Genomic DNA, 27,765 nt, shown 5'->3' on the forward strand with positions numbered 1-27,765 from the left:
TTCTGTTAATTCTTTCCCCGCCAGACTGGAGGGCAGTGTCAGGGAAAGAACCAGGATTTGCTTGCAAGGTGAGTTGAAAAGCTGTGCTCTGGCCAACTTTTAATTTTGCAAACTGAGCTCATACAAAGTCTTACGGTGCTTATGGTCTGCGGCATTAGGAAAAACAGCACCCAAGCCTTGTTATGAGGAGAGAGTAACAGTGCTTTAAAGGTTACTGATCCATCTGCATAAGGCAAAGAGGCAGTTCAGAGAATGACGTGTGTTAAGCTAGGATTTGGTAAATAAGTGGATCCAGTGCATTGGAGCTCCGCGCCGGCTCATACGGTAACATTTTTGGAGCTATTTTAGTGCTGCTGGTAGTGCTGCCATATAAAATCGGTTTAACCAAAGATGCAACCTGTGCTGTGAGGTGTGGACTAAGTGGGTAACTTCCAGCACTGGTGCTGGTTGTAGGAGTCCTCTTGATTGCTTGTCACCGAGTGGAAAGCAGCTGACTGACACATTTAGAAAAGCTGAATTTACTGGATTTTTCTACATATTTATCTTCCTGACTGATGGACAAGATTGTAGGATTTATCCTAACAGTTATCCCCTTGATAAGCTTATTACAACTCCAGCGAGCTCATGCAAAAAAATATATTGTATAACAGAGGCTTTACTGACTGGAAACCAGCACAGTCTGAGCCATCCGAACAAGCAGAGATTTCTGCCAGGCCCTAAGCAGTCTTAATGTGCCTTGGGCAGGTTGTTTCACCTTTCTGCCCCCATTTCTTACACTATAGGCTGGAGGGAAGTGATGCCTCCCACGTGGGCTGTTGGGAGGATCTGGTAGATAACAAGACGTATTTTCCACTGGTACAAACAACAGCCGGAGCTGCGCAGAGCTGCAGTCGTGCCTGGCATCAGCTTGGGATGGGGATGCTGGGAAGGTGCTGGGTGTGCAACAATGTGCTGCCAACCCATAGTACAGATGTACCAAAGCGCCTTGGAAACTTTCCCGCTTTCTGCTCCAAGTCCGAAGTTGTGTGTGTTTTCTCTGACATAAAAAACATAGCAACGTGCTTATTAACAACAGAAGGGCTTGGAAAAGAAGACTCCGAATGCATGAAGCTTCCATCTTGTGCTGAGGAGGGACGAGAAGTGCAAAGAGGACAAGGATTTGAATAAGTTGCCCGGAGCATCACTGGCAGAGGCAGATACAGCAGCAATGGGTGGCAGCTGAGAGTCTCGGCTGAACGGCAGTCAACTTTTCCTGCACTCTGCAAGGATGTAATCGTGTGCCCTTTCTTTAAACCCTCTTTAGAATCACGGTGTCCAGCAGCAAAATGAAATGTCTCCATCATAAAGGCATTAAGAAGCCTTCTATGAACCTGTGTCCTCAGAGGCAGATTTGTCTTAACAGCATCTTCGTGGTGCCTGAGAACCAGAGATGTGTAGACAAATTGGAGCTAATTTAGAGAAGAGCAACACAAATGATAAAAAGACTGAAGGAAGTGATGTGAGGAAAAAAAATAAAATTAAAAGATACGAATATGCATGACTTGGCCTAATGACAGGTAAAGAGGGATAAATGTCTACAAGTGCTTGAAGCCCCAAGGAGAGGAGTTGTCTGGAAGGATGCAAGTGGTGTAACAACAGGAAGGACCACTGGGTTGAGTTTTAGATTAGGTGAATTAGTCTAAGCAAACACAAAGCCCACTTGAAAGCCCCATGTCTGCCAGTGAAGGTAAGAAAAGGTGGCAGAGAGGAGAAGAAAATGATGTATGTCAAAAATATTACAAATGCCAACGAGTTGTATTTTGGCAGTGAATGGCAATTTGGAGGCAAGATCCTACAGAGGAGAAGGGATCAGTAACCATGAGAGAGCAGGTGGAAGATCCCTGGTCCCCAGTTGGGCTGTTGAGATGGTAGTGTCATTTCTAAGGCACATTTAAAGGGTCTCTAAAGTTACACAGAAGAGCAGCTCGCTCCAAGAAAATTGAGAATCTGACAAGGAATAAGCACAACCCAGCTCTGCTCTGCAGTGACAAGGAGGTAATGATACATTCAGAAGCTGATGCCCATACCAGCATTTACAAATTACTGATGTTCATCAAAATAAGAAATTAATTGGTCAATCTACTTAAGGTCATTAGACTTCAAGAAAGCAGTGCTGGAATAAGGATGAAAAGGAAGCTTCCAGGAGAGCCTAAGTGAATTAGGCTCTAACACTCTTATTATGGTTCAATTAGGCTTCTTTGAAAAGCCCACACAACTCCGATGCTTTAGAATCCATTTGTGGGAAAAGCAGACAAATTCAAAAAGATGCTGTAATGAAAGTGCAAGATGCTCCAATTTCTCTGAAAGTGAAAAATGCAAGGGAAGAGCAGTAACCCCTGTGATTTCCCAGGGACGGGCTGCGCAAAGAGCTCAGATTTAGATGAAGCTTTTGCAGACACAGTCAGAGCTGGAACAGGCTTAGAGAGGGAGAAGAAAAGGCAGCAGCAGGAACAGAACCTTAAAATTAAAAAAATAAGAGGATGCAGGTGTGTAGGTGATATCAGCAGTTCCTTAAATACCCCCCCATACTAAATTTCTAAGTCTTTTTAAAGGGATACCCTTCACTATTTGCTGAATTATTTCTCAGAAGTTTAAAGTGGTTTGAGGAGTTTCTTTGTTTCCCAGTCCTCTCAGTTTCTTAATGTGTCGGATTTCCAACGTATTTTCCTACTTTTTACAAACTATTTCTCTGTTGTTGCTGAAGCATTGTTGCTGTCGCTTGCGTTGCCTTGTCCTGCCCATGGCCCCAGCGCTCAAGGTGGATCTTCAGAAAAAAAATAGATCTACACCGTAGACAAGAAGCATTTTGGAGACTTGTTGCACGTGGTTTCACGCGTCAGTGTGTTGTAGGATGGATGTATCAAGAGTTTACTTGGTTTTGTGAAGCATTATAGAAGCTTCAGCCATTTTGGTGTTGGTGGTGTGTTTGAGGTACATCTGTGCATATGGATGTTTGTATAGGTGACTGCCCATAAACAAATGAAACATCACTCACCACTGTAGTAAATTTTGGGGGAACTTAGGAGGTTTAGTTAGGCAGCAAGACAGAGATTGCATGGTGAGAGTGGGGTTTCTTTAAGCCTCAGTATCAGGTAAATTCCAAGCATGGTGGATCAATGATCTATCTTCCAGTGTATTTAAAAAACTTTCATCATCTTACTGCTATAAATACCTGCCTCTGTGCAAACAGTTCAGAGAAGAGGACAGCAGTTAGCTTTATGTGGCACTGATGACATTACAGTGTTTAGTCAGCTCTACCGCCATAAACACGTCACATTGAAACCTTATTTCAGGAAGAAAGAAAGGCTGCTCTGTCCTTCTTGCTAGGCTTGAGATTTATGCACGTGGCATCCCGTCACCAAGCCACCGGTGCCTGCAGACCGGGTTTTCTGTCATGTGTTTATCTTGTCATATTGTGAGACTGTTGGCTGATGCTACCAAGCCTTTTGGTTTAATCTGAAGGCAGCACTGCAGCTCCAGGAAGTCAATATGTGTGATTAATAAATATACCGAGCGCACCAAAGAGCTGGGTTTGTGCTTGGAAACTTGGAGCTGGCAATATTTTGAATATCAATTTTGAATATCAAGTCAGGCAATATCAGTTTTGAATATCAAGTCAGGCAACCTGCTGGGGAAGCCTGGGCTGGGCTAGAGATGGTTGTGGGGAGGGAGCACTCAGGTCACCACTCCAGAGCACCTTCTTGCTTGGCCACCATTGGCAGAGCCGGCTGAACGGTTCATACCTGGCAAAGGGGTAGGTATCAAAGGCTGGCATCTGCTGTTTTGAGGGTTTGGGGTAGCTTTATTTTAATTAGAGTGCCCTCTTCTCACCTGAAGGAGGTTTATGGAGTAGGGAGCTGATGTTGCTTCAGATCCATCCCCAATGCCTTCTTCCTCACTCACCCTCAGGAGACTGAGGGGTGACCTCGTTAATGTTTACAGAGATATAAAGGGTGAGTGTCACGAGGATGGAGCCAGGCTCTTCTCGGTGACAAGCAATGATAGGACAAGTAATGGGTTCAAACTGGAACACAAAAGGTTCCACTTAAATTTGAGAAGAAACTTCTTCTCAGTGGGGGTGACAGACACTGGAACAGGCTGCCCAGGGGGGTTGTGGAGTCTCCTACTCTGGAGACATTCAAACCCGCCTGGACACCTTCCTGTGTAACCTCATCTGGGTGTTCCTGCTCCGGCAGGGGGATTGGACTGGATGAGCTTTCGAGGTCCCTTCCAATCCCTGACATTCTGTGATTCTGTGATTCCATCCAAGGAGATCCTTGCTGCAGCTCTCAGATCAGGCTGCTGTGAGACACAGGGCGAGTCCAAACCCAGGGTTTATGTGACACAACAAATCGCCTTCGTTGCTCTCAGATGAATCGAATACATTCCTGCTTCATAATGTTTTTAAAATTCCCTTGGAGTTATGCATAAAGAGCTGAAACAGCAGTTTGTTGGAGCAAAACCCTGTCGCAATGTGGATAATCTAACTTCTGTATTTGTATTTTTAGCTGAAGCCTGTTTCTTTAGGCAGATAGCACAAAGGGTCCTTTGTAGAAAGAACAGTAAACTAGACAGATGAGTTATAAGGCATAAGGGAAACGTTATTTTAACCTCTCTGGGCATTACTTCAAAAATGTTAAAAATCTTGAGAGCTTTCCAGTGTAGCATTTAATGAGCAGGAAATTTCACTCTGTAGCAGTAAACATATTTCCTTTTAAAACTAACTGTGTACTGTTGTAGCCCAAGTCTATGCAGGAGCACAGTGAGAGTCCTTTTGGAGAATACCTGTGAGGATTTTACTGGATTAGAGATTTGAGAATAAAAAGATATTTTTTAATGTGATACTGAAGAGGGTTTTGTAACTGAGACTTAGAAGATACCAGAACAAAGCTCACTTGCAAACAAGTGTTCATAATGCTGATATAATTAGTAGGAGAAGAAATGTCACAAAAAGTTTAGCAAAGTAAATGTCCTCACTCAAACTACCAGCCAGGAACAAAAACAACTGTTTTGTAATCTAGTTTGCTCAGGCTCGGGCCTGCCTGCCGAGATGGGAGTAATTTATCATAGAATCGTATAATAGTTTGGGTTGGAAGGGACCTTCAAAGCTCATCCAGTGCCACCCCTGCCATGAGCAGGGACATCTTCACCAGATCAGGTTGCTCAGAGCCCCGTCCAGCCTGGCCTGGGATGTCTCCAGGGATGGGGCATCCACCACCTCTCTGGCCAACCTGGGACAGGGTTTTGCCACGCTGAACATGAAAAATTTCTTCCTTATATCTAGTCTGAATCTCCCCTCTTTTAGTTTAAAACTATTTCCCCTTGTCCTGACACTACAGGTCCTATTAAAGTGTCTGTCCCCATCTTTCTTATAAGCAACCTCTAAGTGTGGAAAGGCCACAATAGTGTCTCCCCAGAGCCTTCTCTGGGCTAAAACTTGTGTATGAACAGCTCATTAGGGAAAGTCTTGTTGGGGTCACCTTCATGGTGTAGCACATCACATTGATCACATATTCCGTGGAGTCAACACTGACCTAATGATGACATTTAGACTCCCTCATGTAATTGTGACCCAAGCACAACACCCAGGGCAACTGGACCTCAAAAATCCCACTAGAGGGAAGAAGTAACCACCCTCCAGTTTGGCTTGACATCTGATGTAGGCAAATTAATGTGGCACGGTCTGAGGCATGATGCGAGGAGTGTGGCCCTTTCCCAGAGCTGATGGCTCGCAGTTCCAGGCCAGAAGGGGACACTGATATTCACTGCTTCCCCCCGTGAGTGATGCAGCCGCTCAGCTCAGATTGCTATGGGGACTTTGTTAAGTGTGTTGACTAAACCTCTATTAATTATAACGTGAGTTTACACATGTCTAGCTGACAAGTAAATACTTGCTTGTATGTGCCTATTTAGGTGTCTGAATGTAGAGCTGAATTTCTCCCACGAAATGTTTAGATAATTAAGGAAAGATAAGATCACCTAAGATTTTTTCCTTCCCTGTTTTTTATGAAGCACGCTTGTGATTGCTTGCTGGGTGAAAACTCTGCTTTCAGTTCAGCCACCAACATTGGTATCGGTGAAATAGGTGCCTTGAACGGGCCAGACAGCGTCTCCCAAAAGTCGCTGCCCTGCTGTGTCCCCAGTAACTGTCCAAAAAGCCTTTGCTCCTGTGGTGGCAGTGCCCTGGCTCCTGCAGAATCCCCCCAGCTGTCCCTGGCATTGCGGGGTATCCGGGAGCATCATCACTCAGCAAGGAGTTTATGGACCAACCCTATGCTGGCGCAAAACCCAAGCAGCTCCCTTCATCCAACAGGCCCCATGCTAAGGTTCATGTCACCTGAAAAAAAAACAGTCCTGACAGTGTTCAAAAACTTCCCTAGCATTTTAAGCATTCATTAGATTTTTGCATAATGATGTCCATTTTCAAGGAGCTGAGGCATGGTCTCCCATGTCTATGAGCTGATAACTCCCAGTTTTAGGCCAGAAGGGACATTAATATTCTCTGCTTCACCCAGACATGTGATGCAGGTTGTAGAGTAGTTTTAAGTGATTCCCGGCAAAGACCTGAGAAATATTTCTACTTGTCCAGCCAAAGCCTACAGCTGACTAGCGAGAAGAAAACACCCTCAGAGTTACAGGTGTAAACTGCAACTCCAGGGACCGGAGGTTGTTTTCTGCTGAATTTGGCAACGTGCCCTGCGCAGATATACTGCTGTTTTAATAAAAACCAGTAACATCAGTAGGTGCAGCCGATATTTCATAGCTGTATAAGGAACAACGGAAAGACAAGAGAGAATGGAGAGCAAATAACAGATGGTAAGGAGGTTGAAATGCTTTACGATGCTTATTCCAATCTTAAATGAAAAGGATAATAGTAACAGGATATTTAGTACAATCATAGCTAACAGAGCTGGGAAGCCTTCATAAGGGAGAATCCAAAAGAAAAAGGCTGCTGATTGCCTAAATCACTTGAATATTCTTAAATCAGTGAGGCTAAATGAAATTCACCCTTCACTATAGTGCTTAAAAGAGCTGGTACAAAAAGCCTTTGGTTTATAAAAGCCTCTCCTGTCTTCTAGAGATGCTACGATGGTACATACTCTACAAATCCCTTGGTGAAAAACACTGCGGTTATATGTACCCTTAATACCATCAGCGATGAGCCAGTCGCGACTGTGCGAGGTCGTGCACACACACACACACACACACACTCACACACACACACACACACACACACATGCAAAGCTGGCTTTCTCCAGCTGTTTGAGCAAAGGGAAAAATAAGAGTGAAAAGTGACATCGGTTTTGGTATGTGACGTTAACTTTCAAGCTGATGAAAGGGAGCAACATGTTCTAATTATTATTCCCCTTCAAAATAAGCCACGAGCTCAGACAAAAGAGGAGAGAAGGGAGCGGGGGGGAAATCCAGGAGAGGAAAACAGAATCAGATTTTCTCACTTATCTAATTAAAGCAAGGTGGGCGAGCGGGAGGGAGAGCTTGCTGTGCTCAGGCAGCAGAACTGCCCCATTTATTCTGGGAAAGGTGGGAGATGGAGGTGATCACTCTGCCGGGCTGTGGGAATTGTCTGTCCCTGCCTGAGAGGAGCTCTCTTCCCAATGCTAATTCACACTCAGCTTTGGGACATCATGGTGTCTGTCGAGCCCCGTGTCCTGATGTATTTGCACCACGGTTTGTGCCTGTGTTTTCCCTTGGTTCATGGTATGGCTGGTTCCAGCGCAGATCTTCCTCGGAAGCATCACGGGCAGCTCCGCCGTGTCCCACCGCACTGAGAGAAGGTGCTGGCTCCGCTAGACACTCCATGTATTTTACAAGTTTATTTAAACTGCCCTTTAGCGACTCTTGCTGCTTCCTGAGCCACCTGTAGTGGGGATTAACCTCCCCCGTGGGGGTTGTCTGGCTCATCCCCAGTATACTCGCTGTCTGCATTATTCCCATGTCCCGATGCCACGTTCCGTCTTGGCTCCTGTGTAAGGTTAAACGCCCCCAACCTTGTTAAAAAAAGCTCTTCCTGAAATCAGAGCTTTGCCACCCACTGCCATATGTCCACTACTCCCTCTCCTACAAGGTACCGTTTAATGACATTAAGATATCTGCAGCCAAGTGCCTGACATTTGTGACTCCAGGGAAAAGGGGAGCAGCCGTTTTACCTCCTAGAAAGTGCCTTAGAAATAGATTACAGCAAGGGAAAAGAGAAGAGCATCTTCTTTTCTAGTTTGGAGGCTGATGAAGTGATATCAAGCCCTACAGAGCCCCATGCTGTGCTGAAGGTAATAGTGATGAGCCACGGACTCGTTGCTCATGTGGGATTTTTTCCAGAAGAGCGCTGTTATTTTCCTGCGCCTTTTACATCACTTCTCCTTTTCATCTGCAAACAGCAGGGTGGCCAGACCTAAACTCTTTGGGCTGTACCTAAAATTGCTGGCCCCAGTGTCAAGGAGGGCTGGTGAGCAAAGGGCTGAGACATGGTCCTCTTCCTGCTGCCATGTGGGGCTCAGCTCCCCCCGAGGTCATCGCATCTTTGCTTTGACTGAGCTTGCACCGAGCTGCTCTCCGACAGCAGAACAGTGTGAATTGGGATCATAGAATCATAGAATAGTTCGGGTTGGAAGGGACATCCAAAGCTCATGCAGTCCAACCCCTGCCATGAGCAGGGACATCTTCACCAGATCAGGTTGCTCAGAGCCCCGTCCAGCCTGGCCTGGGATGTCTCCAGGGATGGTTCATCCACCACCTCTCTGGCCAACCTGGGACAGTGTTTCACCACCCTCAGTGTAAAAAAAATTTTCTGATGTCTGGCCTGAATCTCCCTTCTTTTAGTTTAAAACTATCACCCCTCGTCCTGTAATAACAGGCCCTGCTAAAAAGTCTGTCCCCATCTTTCTTATAGGTCACTTTTAAGCACTGAAAGGCTGCAATAAGGTCTCCCTGGAGCCTTTTCTTCTCCAGGCTGAACACCCCAACTCTCTCAGCCTGTCCTCCCAGCAGAGCTGTTCCAGCCTCGGATCATTTCTGTGGCTCCTCTGGCCCCTCTCCAACAGGTCCATGTCTGTCCTGTGCTGAGGGCTCCAGAGCTGGACACAGAACTGCAGGTGGGGTCTCACCAGAGCGGAGCAGAGGGGCAGAATCACCTCCCTCCACCTGCTGTCGGGAGGAGAGATGCTGTTTTCCTCCTAAATCAAGCCTGGTTCTTCAATTTGGACAGGGAAAGGGGAAGCCCTGGAAGCCATCCTGGGTGTCACTGCATGCCCACCTGCCCAGCCAGCCCCTTAGCTGGCTCAGGCCACATCCCTGCCCCGTTCCCGTCCCTGCTCCTGCTGTGACCTGGCTGTCACAGGCTGCAGGGACAGGCACACTGCTGGAACAGAGAGCGAGAGCCAAGTAGCTTCTGGAAGACCGGAGGCATCTCTGGGCCAGCAGATGCTGCTGGCACCCAGTGTTTCTCAGGACCAGTTGCACGGACCTCAGAAATATTTATTTGCATCCTGGCCTCAATCCCAGTTGGGATCTTTGGATGCTGCGGCTGTATGAATATTTATTACGGCAGATGATTATCTTTTCTTGCTGTGCACCCATAGTTTGCATCCTGTTTGTGTGCCTTGCTTCTTGAGAACCACATTTTCCTATTACTCTGCTTTTCACTGCACTCTTGTGCTGTGTTGTGATATAACCAATTATATATAAAAAGAATAATCTGGGGATGGACTCTTGGTTTTATGATTGCAGTTTTCTCTCTTGGGGTTTTGTTCTCCTTTAAGCCGTGTTCAGTGACAGACAGCTTCATTTGCTCGGCTGTCCTTTGCTCTCCGAGGTTTAATGTATTTATTTAGAAGATGAAACTTACTGTCAGTATTTGTATAGCACCCTCTGGAGTCTGATTTCCCCAAAATCTAGAACTACTTTATTTGTTTCACCAACAAATAAACCCTATTAATTAAAAGGCCTTTAGCAAATTGGCTGATATTATTCAGTCTCTGCCATAGCAGTTGTTGAAATCCACCCTACTTACCGGCTTTTGTTTCACATTTATAGTGCCAGAAAAGACTTGTTTTGTTTTGTTTTGTTTTGTTTTGTTTTGTTTTGTTTTGTTTTGTTTTGTTTTGTTTTGTTTTGTTTATGGTGCAACAATACTCACATTTCAAGGTTAATTCAGAAAACTCAAAAGCTGACTCCATGTCTCCAGTGGCACACGGTGTTATATTCAGCCTGAGTTCAGAATGAGCTTTTCTTTCAAAAACCCCTCCATACGGTGCTTTATAACAGGAGTTGCCACCTTTTGAAGTTTGTTTTCAGTCTCCTGGGACCAAAACCAGCCTGGGTCAGAGAGCACTGAGGGCTGTTGTTTCTGTCCCACCTGATCTCTAGGCAGGGCTTGTATCTAGCATCCATGATAAGTGTCTTTCCAGGTTGGGTGACGGGACAGTTTTCAGGGGAGGAGATGGAGATGCCAAGGGGCTGAACTCCAGCACAAAGGCTGCAGGGTGTTATTATTTTTCCCTCCATCCCAGTACGCTGCGGAGTTGCTGGCGGTGGTGCGCCTCCCCTTCATCCATCCCAGCTATCTGCTGAACGTCGTTGACAACGAGGAGTTGATAAAGTCTTCGGAGGCTTGCCGGGACCTGGTGAACGAAGCCAAACGTTATCACATGCTGCCACACGCCCGACAGGAGATGCAGACGCCGAGGACCCGGCCCAGGCTCTCTGCAGGTAAAGCAAAACTTCCCTCCGTGACTCTGGCAGTTCCCAGCATGGCCAGGACATGTCCTGCGATGGGACATGGACCGTGGCTCCTTCCTTTGGCTCTTTCTTGGAGTCTGGTGATATTTCAAGCTCAGTTTTCCGTTTCTGCTTTGATCAAGCATGTAGGAGCTTCTCCCAATGGTCCGACACAGGTGCGGAGATGTGTGCGTCTGAAACTAGATTTTGAGATGCCAAAGTTTGGGGAATTACTAGTTTTGCCAGAGACTGTGACATGTCCCTGTTATCCTGAAAGTGAGCCCCTTGCCCTCCATGCCTCAGTTTCTCTAGCTGCAAAAACAGGTGACAAATTTGCTTCTTTACCATCCAGCCTCCTGCAGGGAGCAGCTGATTAATATTCACAGAACAGCTTCACTTTCACAGCCTATGTAAATATATTATGTTCCTACCCTGAGTCTTACAGCACCAGTTCAGGCTGTTGGCTGCCTCCAGAACAAATGGACCACACATGATATATTCCGTTTTAAAAACCCAGTAGCTGTGGAGAACCGTGTCATTTCAAGAAGCTTCTCACCTGAGGAACATATGCATTTTCCTTTTTGGAAAAATACATGAAGAAAACCCAACTCACCAGCACAGCCTGTATCGTGATAGTGTGAGAAATATCCTAAATATTTGTTGAACAGAGAGTAACACAACTGTCCGTAGGGACACCAAGGAGGAGTCAGATGAAGCAGGTGAATTATTTTAACATGCTGCCTGTACTTCTGCCTCCCCTAAGTACAATCTCAAAGCCAGGCAAAACTTTCTGTCGCTGCCACTAATGCTAATGCGGCACGGCGATGGCATATCAAACCGCGGCATTTGCAGCTTCTGGAGATGCCTCATCAAGGTACCTTTCAGAAGGATGAAGTGTAGAGGACTTTCAATAACAATCTACCCTAAAAAGTCTTTCATTGAAGACAACTAATGGTGTGATGTTTGAAGGGATTTTTGAAAAGTGCTTATTTTATGTATATAAAATTGTAGGTGTAATATGATCCATTTCCAGAAGCTTGTTGATGAGGGGAAAGTGATTCTCTCAGGGTAAGAGAGGGTGATTATAGTTTTTTAGGTCAGAGCCTAATTATATAGAATCATGTTATTTTGCATATCAACAGCATTCATGTAGGCACAAAGGATCTCTAAACATCCTTTGTGGACTCGCTGCAGCATGTCACATGCCCTCTCGAGGTCATTGATTATAATCAAGTTATGTCTTGCACAGGTGATTAGATTTTCTGGTATGGCACAAAAATAATGATCTCTTGTTACTGAGAAATATTTATTTAAAACTGTAAAGCACTTTAACTTAATAACTTTTAAGAGAGTAACCTTGCCTGAATGACACAAATATATTTTTTGAAAACGTTAATGAAGAATGACGATAATCCATTGCTCTGAAGACGCATTTCGCTCCGCTGCAGCTCCTAATCTCTCCTGCTGGCAATCTCATTTCTGCACTTCTGACGCCCCCCCCTGTGCATACGTGTCTCTGGGCACCGTAACACATCACGGCATTGGGTACCGCCGCGAGCACAGCTCCCGAAATGGCGATTCCTTCCATCTCAAGGCCTCGTGGTCCTGCTTCTGAGCCTGCCTCTCCTGGCAACAAGTTGCACCGGGGCTTACAATTGCTGCAGAAGGATTTTAGACACTTCTGATAAATGCTAAATCCAAACTGTCGCCAGCACTTGACTCTTGGGGTTGGAGCTAGAAAAGGTCCCAGAGTTAAGCTGTGACCCATCGCTGTGGGGATGAGTCTGGAGAAACACTCAGATCAGATTTGACTCAGCTCTGGCTGTAAAATGAGACTAAAAACTCCGGGGTTTGGGTTTCAAAAGTTTGGCTCATTTGCACAAAGAGAAAATTCGGCTGTCTGTACACATTGTGTGTTACAGTCGTGGGGAGCTGTTCACATACAGCTAAATCTCAGTTAATAACTACATTAGGGCAGGGTCTATCTCCGTCATGTTTCCTAGCACCTAGTATGCAAAGACCCTGACCCATGGCTTGAGCACATCATCTGCATAAACAAACAAACAAACAAAAACACACAGCAGAAAATTATATGTTAACAGAGTATATGCGGATATGCAGAGAGAAGATCAGAATGAAGAACCATAGCATAAATCTCCTCCAGAGCAGAACATCTTCTTCAGGTTAGAGTCCAAACACACTTTCCCTGGATAATGGCCAGTCTCCAAACCCATCACAACCCTTGACAAAATTGCCATTTTATCCAGGAATTTGCTCCACACAGGTCTCATTCAAAGACTATTGAAGTCAACGGACATCTTTACTTGGAACTGGCTTTTTATTTCTTGCCCCCTCAAGTTTTGCCCAGATGGCACACGCCCTCCCAAGTTCTCTCAAGCATGTTCATAGTGTCATTCCTCACCCACCACTCCCCACACATACACACTCCCTCTTTTCTCACCCTTCCTGGTTTGATTGCACAGTCTAAAACAGATTTATATATGATACATTAAAATTACCCTTAATTACGAGTATTTTTTTACAGGTTCTTGCGTGGTTGAGAGATGTCTCTTTTTAATAGTATGATTTTTCTTACTTGAATCCTAGGTGTGGCTGAGGTAATAGTCCTAGTTGGGGGTCGTCAGATGATTGGCATGAATCAACGTGCTTTGACAGCAGTCACTTGCTTAAATCCTCAAAACAACAAGTGGTACCCGCTGGCCAGCCTGCCCTTCTATGATCGAGAGTTTTTCAGCGTGGTCAGCGCTGGGGACAACATTTATCTCTCAGGTAAGCAGCAGATTTCATAGAATCTTAGAATCACAGAAAGGTTTGGCTCAGAAGGGACCTTTAAAATCACCTAGTCCAACCCCCCTGCAATGAGCAGGGACATCTTTCACTAGACCGGGGTGATCAAAGCCCCATCCGACCTGACCTGGAACACTTCCAAGGATGAGGCATCCCGAGCTTCTCTGGGCAGCATCTTCCAGTGCTTCACCACCTTCATCATAAAGATACGATTGGCCTTCTGGGCTGCAAGTGCACATTGCCAGCTCATGTCAAACTTTTCATCCACCAGTATGCTCCCAGTCTTTGTCTGCAGAGCTGTTCTCCGTCCATTCATCTCCCAGATTTACTGGGCTAGGAGAAAAGCTTCCTCCTACAACGCTGGCAGCGCAAACAGGGAAGGACATGTGGGAGTTTTACCCAGCTGCTTCTGGAGGAAAAAAAAAAGACAAGTAGGAGGGAGGTTAGAAAGAGGGATTTCCCTGCTTTTATCATTCTTTATTTCTCTGCAGTATTAACATTCTCTCATAGCAGTCAACAGCAATATTTTGCAGTTGCAACGTGAAGAAAATAGGTCTGACAACCATCAAGCATGCAAAGAGGTTTCACTGCCATAGAAACACAATTTAAAATACTGGCTGTAGTTGAGTCTAAATGGTGGGTTATGGAATTTGACGCAGGCAGGCTGAACTGCTGAATATGTGACCTACACTTACAGTATTTGCTTACAGGAGCATTCACATTTTGTACTTGTTGTTGAGACCTCTCTTTTGACAGTAGTCACTAGCCCTATAATCTTCTTAGTTTTGATGAAACTGAGACCAACGCTCCTTAAAAGGCTTTAACTCCCCAAGCAGCTGCATCCACCGTGCCCACAGCATCACACTGTCTGGTTTTTTGCAGTCTGGTGGTACCTCTGCTTGGCTGGGGGGGGAAAAGCGATTCCCACCAGGAGATGCAGGGATGCTCGATGGCAGCTGAGCGGAGGTTTGATCATAAAAAGAGGCGCCTGGGCAGGGAGGTCCAGACATGTGCGATCCGAGGGTGCAGTTGGGAGTGCAGATGCATCAGGCAGGACCAGTAAGGGGTTACAGCTGTTGCCTTTCCCTCACTGAGTTCTCTCACTGCATTTTCCACAGTAAATTGCTGCCTGTGGTGTTAAATTCCATTAATACTCCGTAGAGGCCCTAAGGATTGATTGGAAATTATTTCTTGATGGTTTTTTTGCCCGTGCTCATTTTGCCACTGCAGTGAAAGCCTTCTGTGGAGGCTTTTCTGAGGTGTTGACTTTTAGTTATTCTTAGCTGAGGTACTTTCCAATATGTAGAGCCACATTAGGCCGTGCCGTACCCGCTAACAAAAGCTGTGGCTTCCTAAATTCGAAGCTTATTTCAACTCTTTCCCTTGAATTTGGATGAGTGACCTGATAGTATTCGGTGGCTACAATAGGAGAACTGAAAATGACACAAGGCTGAGTATCAGTGGATATTTTGCTTTGCTCAGACTTACAAGACACAGGAAGAAGGGAAGGGGAACCAACAGAAGTGGGAATAAACCCATTCAAGCTCCAAGTACTGGACCCTACACTGCATAGCATAGGTTTGGAGAGTAAAATACCAAGGAGGAAGCCTGGTTTTCTCATTAAACCACAGAACTGAGTCTAATTTCTCTTCCTGGCTCAACCACCGACTCCTAGTGTGGTCTCAAATAAGTCATTTCACCTCTTTGCGCTTCAAAATGGGGATAGTAAAGATGACCACTAAGTGACTGCGTTGGAAGCTTCAGTTTAAAAATGACCAACATAAATATTTCAACGGGGCATCTTGAACTGTTTTACAGATGTACAGCTGGCTCTTTCCTTTATAAGGAAACGAAAATAAATAAGAAATTTGTCCCTAAAAGCTAGGCATTAAGCTTACAGTGCAAGCACTGAGTTTATGGTGCCCATGTATGTGTTGCTTCAATCCCTCACTGTATTAATCATTTTAGATTTCAAACTGGCCTGTGTCTCACAAGCCAAGATAGGCTCTGCCTCCTGACACCCTCTTGCAAGTGTTGCAGTAATTTAATAGACTGGAAGTTATTTATGAACACTGAAAAGGGTCTATCCCCTTATGTACATGTCCCTCATAGTCTGACATCTTGATTTCTTCATGTCATCTTATTAAAAAAAGCAGCCTTTGGGGCGCATGAATAAATGACACAGATATGCATCATCGGAACAGATGCTCAGTATTGAGGGTGATTTATTTTAATTAGTCAAATGTCATTTGAAGATTTTTTTTTTCTTACTTTGTAACTGGCTTTGATTGCTGTGTGCAAAGCTGCTGCCGTTCTGGGATCTCACGTAATTCTCCCCTTTCTCTTTCCCTCGCCCGCACGTTGGCACCAGGCGGCATGGAGTCGGGGGTCACGCTGGCCGATGTCTGGTGTTACATGTCCTTGCTCGATAACTGGAACCTCGTGTCCCGCATGACGGTCCCGAGGTGTCGACACAACAGTCTGGTGTACGACGGGAAAATTTATACCATTGGAGGGGTCGGTGTGGCAGGCAACGTCGACCACGTGGAAAGGTAAAGAAAACAAAACAAAACGGAACGACATGCTGTTTGTTGGAGGTTCAATATATTGAATATATTGAATATATTGAATTTAATATATTCATCAATGATTTGGATGAGGGAATAGAGTGTACTATCAGCAAGTTTGCTGATGACACCAAGCTGGGAGGAGTGGCTGACACGCCAGAAGGCTGTGCTGCCATCCAGAGACCTGGACAGGCTGGAGAGTTGGGCAGGGAAAACTTTAATGAAATATAACAAGGGAAAGTGTAGAGTCTTGTATCTGGGCAGGAACAACCCCAGGTTCCAGTATAAGTTGGGGAATGACCTATTAGAGAGCAGTGTAGGGGAAAGGACCTGGGAGTCCTGGTGGACAGCAGGATGCCCATGAGCCAGCACTGGGCCCTTGTGGCCAGGAAGGCCAATGGTACCTGGGGTGTATTAGAAGGGGTGGTTAGTGGGTCCAGAGAGGTTCTCCTTCCCCTCTACTCTGCCCTGGTGAGACCATACCTGGAATATTGTGTCCAGTCCCTCAGTTCCAGAAGGACAGGGAACTGCTGGAGAGGGTCCAGCGCAGGGCAACAAAGATGCTGAAGGGAGTGGAGCATCTCCCTTATGAGGAAAGGCTGAGGGAGCTGGGGCTCTTTAGCTTGGAGAAGAGGAGACTGAGGGGTGACCTCATTAATGTTTACAGATATCTAAAGGGTGAGTGTCATGAGGATGGAGCCAGGCTCTTCTCGGTGACAACCAGTGATAGGACAAGGGACAATGGGTACAAACTGGAACACAAGGTTCCACTTAAATTTGAGAAGAAACTTCTTCTCAGTGAGGGTGACAGACACTGGAACAGGCTGCCCAGGGGGGTTGTGGAGTCTCCTTCTCTGGAGACATTCAAAACCTGCCTGGACACCTTCCTGTGTAACCTCATCTGGGTGTTCCTGCTCCGGCGGGGGGATTGGACGAGATGATCTTTTGAGGTCCCTTCCAATCCCTGACATTCTGTGATTCTGTGTTTTTACTTCATTCTGTGCTAAAGGACCATTTCCCTTTTAAAGGACACATCAAAAGGGCTGTGCGTGTTTAAATAAGCTTTTATGACAGCTGAGAAAAGAAGAAACTGTGCGGGATTAGATTTCTTTTTAAAGCTTCAGTGGAAAGCATTGTTTCAAAACCAAAGGCAAAAGCTGCCAGTTTGTTTGTCGGTTTGCTCAGGGAAGGGAACAGAGGAATTAAGCTTCTTTGGACACTTTACACAGATTATACAATGAACTAATAAGCTTCCTTTGAATTTAGTACTGAAAGTCTTTACAGACCGCAGTAATCCTCAAAAAAAGCAACAGCAAAGTAAGTTTCTCACATGCGCTTTCCTGGTAAAGCACCTCAGACCTGACCCAGCTGGAAGGAAGATCTTCCCTTTGGTGGTCCTGGCCGGGGCTGGGACCTGCCGAGCTCCGAGTAAAACCACCCATCCATGGAAACAGTTTGGAATTCCTGGCCGAGAGGGGCTGAGTGGAGATGGGAGAGAATGGAAATTTCTCTTTTCAAGAAGACTCCAAATAGAAAAGTTTCCTTTCCTCACATGGAACCTAAAATAAAGGAAGAACAAAAGCACAAAATAAACATTTCGCAAAGTAGAATTCCAAAACCAACTGCTTTCGTTTCAACCATAACATTCAATAAAACTATAAAGTTTATATGCATATCCACGTTTTTATTAAAAAATAGAAACCGCTTTGAAATGCGGTATCTAAGAATTTTCCATTTCAAAAAGCTCAATACAGCCCTGGCCGTACTCAAACACTTAAAAATGCATTGTGACAATAGATTAATGATACATTTTTTTGTGAAATGTTTTTCCTTAGTGAATCTGGCAACCAAAATATGTGGGTTTTTTTCTTTTTGTCAGTTTTAAATGCTGAATTTGAATACTTCTTCAGCAACCTTTTGAGGGAGGCAGCTCCCAGTAAAAGTTGCCTTAGCAGGCAAACCAAAGAAGGGGTAGGTTGTTCAGAAAGATTTGGACAAAAAATAACAATAATAATAATATTTTCAAAAGGTTAAGATTAAAGATGCTAAGATGCTTTCAATCTATTATTTCTGGATTTGAGTGCTGCAACATTTACGCTCCTTTTATGCAGGGGGTGTTTATTTTTTCATTTAAGTAGATACCCTAAATACTGATTACCAAAACCCATATTAAAAGTTTAAATGATGTTTTAAAGTCGAACACAGAGGAAAATAGGAGATGCCAAAAGTGAAGTTTCCTTCTCCAGATCTACTTTTTGCTACAATCTTTAATCGTGTGATCACTTGTTTTTTTCCCGAACGATTTCTGCCCAGGTCGGTGCCTGGGACAGCCCAGTTTGGGGAATGGGTGCGTGTCTGGTGTCCAGCGATCACCATTTGCACGTAGTTCTGTGTTCCTCCACATTCACAAATTTGGCATTATTTTACCTGGGAGACAAGGATGTGACAAAAGGAAAGGACATGTGGGACAAAGTCTGCAGGCAGCCTTCCCTCCCAGCCCAGGCACGGGTCAGGGAAAGAATGGGTGATCAATAATATTAACAGCAGTGAATACAACACGCGAGTTAAGGTGGGCGCTGCCCTTGGGACTTGCTTTGAAGAAAATCTCGCCATTTAATGCAGATTTTCTTTTTTTCATTCCTGAAGGTATTTGTCCTGTAATTTTAGTTAGTAAATTTTTAACTAAAGAAATGTTTTTGTGAACGTGGGAGGGAGCCCTGGAAAGGGGTGCAGTATTTCATTCCATGTCTTGATAAAGAGGAACACAGAAATAATGCTCTTGCAGATAAGTGTCTTGAAAGATGTCATTGATTGAATAGTCTCTTAATTTTTCCCAGAGTCTTATTTCTTTCTCTGCTCTGATTCTCATGGTCTCTTTAACAAAGCACCCAAACATTGGTCAGTTGAATGAAACCCCCATCAAGCAAAGTCTCCCCCTCTCCTTCCTCCTCATCTCAGTCACAGAAGTCCTTGCCACAAGTGACATTACAGCTGCAAAGTCACGCTCGGGCCCTCAGTGTCCCCTGGACAACTCAGGGGAAGCAACTGGGCTGGTTTGCAGTTGTAACAAGCCCATCAAGAGACTTTCATGTGGGAAAGGAGCAGATTTTTGTCCCTGTCATTTCAGCATACGCTGTCTCAACCGCAATAAGGATGACTTGTCATGGGGATTTGCTAAACCTGTGGTTATAATTAATCTGCTATTGTCTGTAAAGAGACTTGGGAGACGCAGCCATGGAAAAAGAGCACCATGGACTCTTGGGTCATGCCAAGAAATGAGGGAGGTTTGGGGATGTTTCCTTTTTCATTTTTTGTATTGAAATGACAGTGGGGATGGCAGAAGCAAAGCGTGGCGTGGCTGAAGCTGTGTGTTTCAGAAAGGGTGTTTCAGGATCTGCAGGTGAGAAAACTCTGACCCTCATAGCTGTATGGAACAAAGTCCAGCCTTTTCAGACAAAAGCATTTCCCATTTGGACCAGGCAGGTAGTTTGTGCAAGAGATCTGGAATTTAAATCACTGTACCCACTTCAGCAAGCAATGAGGATTTCTGAATTTGGGTTGCAGCTTAAAAAAAAGAAGAAAAACATACGAAGTAAAGCCACTTTAATCGCTCAGTTGTCTGTGGCCATAAGCAGAGTTGATTCTCACTTCTTTACTTTGGCTTCTCTTTGTTCCCCCCACCCCACAAAAGCTCTAAACAACCAGCCTTCTGTGTTCTCTGTGGGCTGCACATTCCTCTTCAAATATTGTGTTGCTTTGGATGGGACACTACGATACCGTCTCTCAGGAGGGTGGAAACCTCTCTGTCATTCCAGCAGGTCTTAAAAAAGGCCTATATTAAAATAATAAGGTGATATGATCATATGCGCCAAGTCAGGTGATGCCAAAAATTACATTTCCCTCTGAGGTTAACACTGTTCCCCTCAGTGCTGAATTTCAGGGTTGCACACTCTTGGGTTTTGGTTTTCTCCCAGTTTCCTTCTTGTTCTCCACTTGTTTTACCTGGAATTGTTGGAATGAATTGTAGAATGTCCCGAGTTGGAAGGACCCACAAGGATCATGGAGTCCAACTCCTGTCCCTGCACAGGACAACCCCACAGTTCACACCGTGTGTCTGAGGACGTTGTCCAGTCTCTTGTTGAACACCGTCAGGCTTGGGGCCGTGACACCTCCCTGGGGAGCCTGTTCCAGTGTCCAGCACCCTCTGGGTGAAGAACCTTTTCCTCATGTCCAACCTGAACCTCCCCTGGCACATCTTCCTGACATTCCCTCGAGCAATATTTCATCCTAAATGGTTAAAATCTTACAAAGATGCCGTTACTGCATTTTGTTGTTAAAAAACAGATGTCAGACCATCTTATCTATACAGGCTATCACCTGACTGCACCTAATACATCTGCTGTACCATTAGAAAGCATTAAAGGAAGCAGGGACCACTGGACTCCATATGATTTACAGCATCAGCTCCTGTGCTCCTCTCTCCTTGCTTTCAGTTGTCTCGTTGATGCTGAGGGGTGCAGCCTCAACCAGGAATTCTGGTGCCACTTAAATCAGTGAGTGTTTTCCCATCAACTTCAAAAGGGCTGAGATTTTTTTACCCTTTATCTGCCATTTGTCTGTAAAGAAGCAGTAAAAATTCTGGCTCGACAGATAATATTACGGCACTATCACAAACATACGAGGAGGAGTCATTCGTTATTCATCTTAAAACAATATGCATGTGCCAGAGGGCCTGAGTTATAAGTCCATTTTCGTGGCTGTACATGGGTATATGTTCAGGGAGAGTTATGTTTTTGGAATGAGTGTTTAGGGAAATAACGGCGCGACTGCAGTTCTCCATCAACCCCTCTGGCAAGGTTCCGTGTGACAGGGAGCGAGTCATTAGGTGTTAGGCGAGAGGGTATTACACTTTCTGTCTTCTTCTGAGAGATGAGTTGGGTTGGGAGGCGGCGAAATGAAGTGGATCCACGAACTAGGTTTTTAGATAATGGATGGGCCCTGTAATATATGCAATTTGAGAGCCGAGAAGATGGCATATGCTGACAAGACAATGTATGTGACTAAAAGTGTGGAAATGTGGGTGCTTTGTGGTTATTATCTGTTTGAAGGACAGAAGAAGATGAATCCCTTTGACCTGACAGCACTTTTACAATAGGGTTGTCTAAAATTGGGAGATTACTTTGGCTGGCAGTGTGTACTTGGAAGACAGTCTAAAAAATACAGTGTAAAGAATAAGCTTTATAAGCTTTAGAAACTGCTTCAAAACCTACTGTTTTATTGACGTCTTAAGAAAATTAAATGTATAGCCTTGTCCAAGGATAGTTTCTTAAGCTCCTCGGAACAGTCAGAAGAAAATAAAAAAAGGCAAAAAATAGTAATCCATTAATGTGATTTTAAACAACATGTGAATCATCTGAAGAGCAGATCAATATGACACTGTACAGCTTTATTTTAAATAGCAGCATTCCTGCAAAGAGAATTAAATCATGTATAAGCAACTGTAGGGTGCATGTCTGCTAGCGACTGACCATCATGTAAGGATTTTATAATATGAATAAATGAAGATGCTCATAAGGCTGTTTAACCTAGAAGGAGAGAAATTAAGAAACTGAGGAGAGAGAGATTAAAAAAACACCACACAACTGTTTTCAGGTACTGAAGAGATCAAGAGTCAAGAATGCAGAGAAGCAAACAGCACAGCTTGAAATTAAGGGGTTTCTGCTGTTAATACTGAGGTGGTAGGGAAAGAGCAAGAGAGGAGGTGTTGGGCAAAATGAGTGAAACAGGAGGAGGGTCAGACCCGCAGGTTAAATCCTGTGAGTGAAGAGTTGTGAGAGAAGGTTATTTCTGCATGTGCTGTCTTCAGGCCTGGGCTGTATGTTCTGCTGAGTTCAGATCGTTTGCTGTATCACAGAATCATAGAATCGTTTCACTTGGAAGAGACCTTCAGGATCATCGAGTCCAGCCATAACCTAACTGTAGCACTAGACCATGTCCCTAAGCCGTGGGTATATAAATAATATATAAACCAGAAAATAGTGACTGCAGAAGGGTGGGTTGAGACAATAATGCTCAGTGCACGTGAAGTGACAGGTGGGGGGACACACGGCCTGCACGCGTGGAAAACCTGATGTCCAGAGCACAGCAGGGCCATGGACCATGGGGCTGCAGAGGAGGATGTGCAAGGGCATCCATGTAAAACCACACGTGCGTCCGTAGCATGCAAGGACTGCAAAATCAGATGTCAGCAATGTGAAAGGAGGTGTCCTTGAAGTTTCAAGTGAGCTTGGTAGGCCCTTAGCCAAGGACGGGCATGGACACACCGGGACTGCAGGGAGCAGTGGAGGAGAAGGAAGAAAAACCTTTGCTTGGCTCAAAGCCAGCTCCCATTATGTCTCCATCTACAGCTTCAAACAGGGGAATCAAATGCAAAGCTTGACTAATGGAAAGAAATCAAAGTGATTATTCTTTAAATCAGCTCCCTCCCCGCTGGCCCTTGAGCAGAGCCAGTGGTTGAGGCAGCCGAGGAGCCCACCAGTACTGGTGGTGCTGGAGTGATGGCAACACCGGCGATGACACGACAGATGGGAAGACCCTAGGGTAGAGAGGTAAAGTAGGTGTCGTTATTTCCCATCCTGGTAGGTTAGAAAGATTCAACTTTATTCATTTTTAAACCAGTTCACTTAATCTGGTGTAAATCCTTGTGTGAACACATAGAGAGCTGACTTGAGGTAGACCAAAATGATGGAAACATGCCTTGCAGAAACTTAAGGGGTTTAGACTACTTAGTTTATCCTACAGAAGGTGAAGAGGTGATTTTGTTATTTTCTGCAAGTCCTTACATGAAAGAGAGAGATTTGACGGCAGACAGCTTTATAATCCAACAGAAAAAAACCCAAAACTTCCTTTCTGGTGGGTGGGAGCTGAAGCAAAACAGAGACTAGGAATCACGTCTAGAGTTTTGCAAGGAGGGAATGAGCCAGAGGAATAAATTCCTGGGGGATGGAGGGACTTGATGGACAGTATCAGGAACCTTGAAGGCACCAACCTCTCTTCTCCAGCCCCAGGGATAAGTTAGGCACTTAAGAGGAACACTTCACTGAGCAGCCTATGTAAAACCCACATTAGATGCCTGTGTTAGGTGGACAAGGACTGGCTTCCACCTGCTTTATGGTTCGCTGATTTTTTAAACGAAATAACCCTCAAGATGTGAGTGTTTTTTTAAGCAGCCTCACTCGTGCCTATACCCAGCAATTTTGCAGCCTTTGGCTTTCAGCTGATGAAGTGAAACTTGTCATTTTTGGGGGCAGATGAAGGAGGGTTGGAGAAAGAAAGAACAGTTCTGTCATCATAGAGCATAAACAGAGAGCAGTGAAAGTGGGTGAAAAACAGGGTGTAGGGGACATGAGGTCACAATAATGAAATTCATGTAGAAGAAGGATGATTTGTTTTATAATTGGAACCTTTCTCCAGTGTTCCTATAGATGTGGCCCTCAGCCACACACAGACCCCAGCATATGTGAAGGATATAACCCCTCCTTCCCAAAAACCTACTAGGAGGATCAGAAAGTCAGTGGCAGGAACGTATCGGTGTTGGGGACTGTGGTCAGTCGAGTACTTCAGCCAGTGCCCAGGGAAGGCAGCACAGCTGCTCACCATCCCACCTCAGACCGCTTCACACAGTCACAGAACGGCTGGGACCTCTGGAGATCATCCAGTCCAACCCACCTGCTACAGCAGGTTCACCAGAGCAGATCACACAGGAATGTGTCCAGGTGGGTTTCAATGTCTCCAGAGAAGGAGACTCCACAACCTCTCTGGGCAGCCTGTTCCAGGGCTCTGGCAGCTCAGAGTAAAGAAGTTTCTCCTCATATTCAGATGGAACCTCCTGTGCTTCAGTCTGTGCCCGTTGCCCCTCATCCTGTCATTGGGCACCACTGAAAGGAGTCTGGTCCATCCTCTTGACACCCACCCTTGAGATATTTATAAACATTGGTAAGATCCCCTCTCAGCTTCTCTTCTCTGGGCTGAACAGACCCAGCTCTCTCAGTCTCTCCTCATAAGAAAGAAGCTCCAGACCCTGAATCATCTTCATAACCCTCGCTGGAGTCCCTCCAGTAATTCCTTGTCCTTCTTAAACTGGACACAATAACTTCGGCTGGCCACAAACGTTTCTGGTGCTAGGTCACAGTGGATGGTGGGAGACAGTAAGTATCAGGTGACAGGTATAATTTATATCTTAGTAGCTGAGGAACTAGAAAGGCATATTGGGTCAGTTCTTCTCAGCTCGATGTCGTTGCACAGCTTCTAGCCAATTATCACCAATTTCATAACTGGCTTTTGTTGTACAATAAGACATCAACAATTAAGTTGCCAAGCGCTAAATTGCTACAGTTGGCAAACTATAACCCAAAAGCAGTGTTTGAAACTTTATATTATGCAGCATTTCTGCTCATCCGCCAGGATGGGTGTGAGTGCTGCCCGACTGCTGTGGGCAAACAGGAGCTGCAGCATATGGTGTCTTACCTGGAGAAGCAGCTTGTGCAGTCAAACATGGATCATAGAATCATCGAATACCAGGTTGGAAGGGGACCACAAGGATCATCTGGACCAACCTCTCTTGGCAAAAGCATGGTCTAGGCAGATGGCCCAGCACCCTGTCCAGCTGAATCTTAAAAGTGTCCGACGTTGGGGAATCCACCACTTCCCTGGGGAGATTATTCCAATGGTTGATCGTTCTCATGGTGAAAAATTTCCCTCTTGCATCCAATTGGAATCTCTCCAGGAGTGACTTGTGCCCATTGTCCCTCGTCTTTTTTATGCCGACCCCTTGTAAAAGGCAGTTCCCATGTTCTCTGGCCGCCCATGATCTGCAGGCTGGAGTTTGGCACCAAGCGTTAAGAACCAGCCTGATGTAGGTGTGTCACCTTGAGTGCTCCCAGCACCATGTTGTTTCATCTCGTTACATTTCTCCCCTTTGATCACTTTGTTGTAGATGAATTTAATTTCTCAGTGACTAATTTAGAGCATTGTACAAGGCATTTCTCCATGCTCATTATAAGGGACTTTCCTCATCTGTTTTTAGTTAAAGTTTGCCTCCCTCTTGCTTTTGCCTCATTTTTATGAGTATGTTAATTACTTTCAGTTATATTACTTGGAAACTCATTAACGCATTCTCATTAAGCACATAATTTTGTGCTCTTTCCACCATTTGTATCTTTTGTCCCTTTTATTTTCCCCAAGTTTGGGCAGTGAGAATTTGAGGGACGTGTTGCAAAGGGAGAATTCCCCTGTCGCTAAATCTTTTTCCACAGCTGAGTTCAGGCCATGGATTCATTTCATGTTTGCATATTGCATATCACTAATCTTAAGAGCAGAAGCCCTGAATGGGTGATGAGGGCTTCTCTTCTTGCAGTCAACAATTCTGAATAATCGCTATGCAGGAAAGTCCTATTTGACTGAATGTGCCATTACATGGAAATATAGGAGCCTAAAAAAAATCACATTATTTTCCATTGTCTCCGAGGCTCATTTTAGAGCAGCTATTTGGATCCATGCCACATTATCTTTAAAAAAAATTGACATCTGTACTTGTGACATTGTCTAAAATGAATCTTCATCCATGGATTATTAACTACACATCCCTTATGGTCAATGGCTTAATTAAATCAGATACTGATGACCTTAAAACTAACTTAGCACTTCCATGCATACTCTTTTCTGTTTGCTTGTCAAATGTGGACGCAATGGTGAAATCTTATTCCAGCATTACCGTTTGAAGCTTCTTGCAATGAAGCACTGTAGTTCGGTTTGCACAATGAAAAATTAAATGGAAGTAACTTATTCTGGCACAAAGCGTGCGTCGCTGGTCAGCTAACGAGAGTAAAAAGAGCCATCGTGTCACATTAAGTTGCAGGTGAAAAGTGTTCCACGGGCTGAACAACTGAAGTGTATTAACAGTCTGCGGTTGCCATTGGATGTCACTGCGCTGATTTGCAAGAATAATCTCATTGTATACTCATTAATAGAAATTAATTAGAAGACATCTCAACAAAGAGGTCCAGAGTTTCTTCAGCTCTGACTATAATGAGATTTGAGAGGCATATACAGAAAAATAGAACCAGCTTTCTCTGGGCTTTTCTCAATGTTTTAAAAGCTTAGAAAAAGCATTCATTACACTGTTTACCAAGTGGCTGAATTTGTAGGGTGTTAGAAAACACATTTCAACCTCTGCTTTTCTTCTGCTTGTTCAGCTGCCTTTCTCTTGTATCCCAGCCTGCTTTCTCTGCTTGTCCACCCAGAGTTGCCTTGTCTCAGCTCACTCGCTTGCTCTCGTCCCAGGTACGATACGATAACCAACCAGTGGGAGACCATCGCCCCTCTGCCCAAGGCCGTCCATTCGGCCGCGGCGACCGTCTGCGGTGGGAAGATCTACGTCTTCGGCGGGGTGAACGAAGCCGGCCGAGCTGCGGGGGTCTTGCAGTCCTACATCCCTCAGACTAATTCATGGAGTTTTATAGAGTCTCCGATGATCGGTAAGGGATGCATGTGGTAGAATAAACCCGTATTATGACAGAAAGCTCTTGTGCCACAGGTGTTTTAATGCCTTTGTGGAAAGCAAATAAGTTGGGGAGCAAGGGGGATATGTTTACAACAGATTGGCAGGAATGCATGGTATAGGTAGGTATATTATACCAGAGAGGCCATTATCTGGATCTTTACTGAAGGCAATTGTCACTCATTAATGCAGCTAGTTATCAGCTAGAAGTGATGAGCTCAAAGTAGAGGAGAAAGGAAAGCAGTTATTAGGCATGGACTAGTAATTTTACATCCAAAAAATCACAAAGTGCAGTGAAACTTCATCCTGGCATCATGTGTTGCTCCATGTGGTTTTACAACACTGCTCAGTTAATGGATTATTATTCATTGGTTTGTTAAAATGTCGCCCGTCCTGCGGGAAGTGACAGGTATTCTTATCTGGGATTTATCAGTGGTGTCCAAAGGCATATGTGCCTCAGAGGTTGAAATCTCTGAGACATGTAGATTATTAGAACCATGTTTATTAGGTTGTGATCCCCTCAAGCTCACCGAACATTTTGCAGAGTAAAGATCAAGATGAGAAGCCAGACTTTCCACCGTACCAGCCAATATTGGAGGTGCAGATTTCCTTCCAAAATTAGGATAGTGCTCAGAAGATTGCACCTTACTTGGATTCTCTGGTGATTTGCACCCCAAGTGTTTAGGCTGCTGTTGGAAATGGGGTTTAGTTTCATGAGGACGTGAGGTTCAGCTTCATGAGGACATCACTGCAGGGTGGTGGCCAACGTGGGCCACCTGCTCTGCGCTGGATGGCTGTGGGCAGCCTTAGGTCTGGCTGTATTCGGGTGGCCAAAGAAACCGCGCTCATACAGTCATCACAGAGAACCTGCTTTGGGGTGGCTCGCTTTTGCATCATAGAATCACAGAATAGTTTGGGTTGGAAGGGACCTCCAGAGCTCATCCAGTCCAACCCCTGCCATGAGCAGGGACATCTTCACCCAGATCAGGTTGCTCAGAGCCCCATCCAGCCTGGCCTGCGATGTCTCCAGGGATGGGGCATCCACCACCTCTCTGGGCA

The 27,765-nt window shown here is 45.0% G+C and overlaps 1 protein-coding gene across 4 annotated transcripts in view; it reads left to right on the top strand.

The window, feature by feature from the left end:
- KLHL29 (kelch like family member 29) overlaps positions 1 to 27,765 on the top strand; it is a 415,043-nt gene that overhangs the window by 366,587 nt on the left and 20,691 nt on the right. For all 4 annotated transcript variants that reach the window (XM_082047373.1, XM_082047375.1, XM_082047376.1 and 1 more), the window contains 4 exons: positions 10,566 to 10,764; positions 13,381 to 13,563; positions 15,953 to 16,133; positions 26,490 to 26,683. In XM_082047373.1, coding sequence (XP_081903499.1) covers positions 10,566 to 10,764; positions 13,381 to 13,563; positions 15,953 to 16,133; positions 26,490 to 26,683 — 757 coding nt within the window. The remainder of the gene's footprint in view (positions 1 to 10,565; positions 10,765 to 13,380; positions 13,564 to 15,952; positions 16,134 to 26,489; positions 26,684 to 27,765) is intronic.

Source organism: Streptopelia decaocto (assembly GCF_964273445.1).
Source record: "Streptopelia decaocto genome assembly, chromosome: 3".
Classification (NCBI taxonomy): domain Eukaryota; kingdom Metazoa; phylum Chordata; class Aves; order Columbiformes; family Columbidae; genus Streptopelia; species Streptopelia decaocto.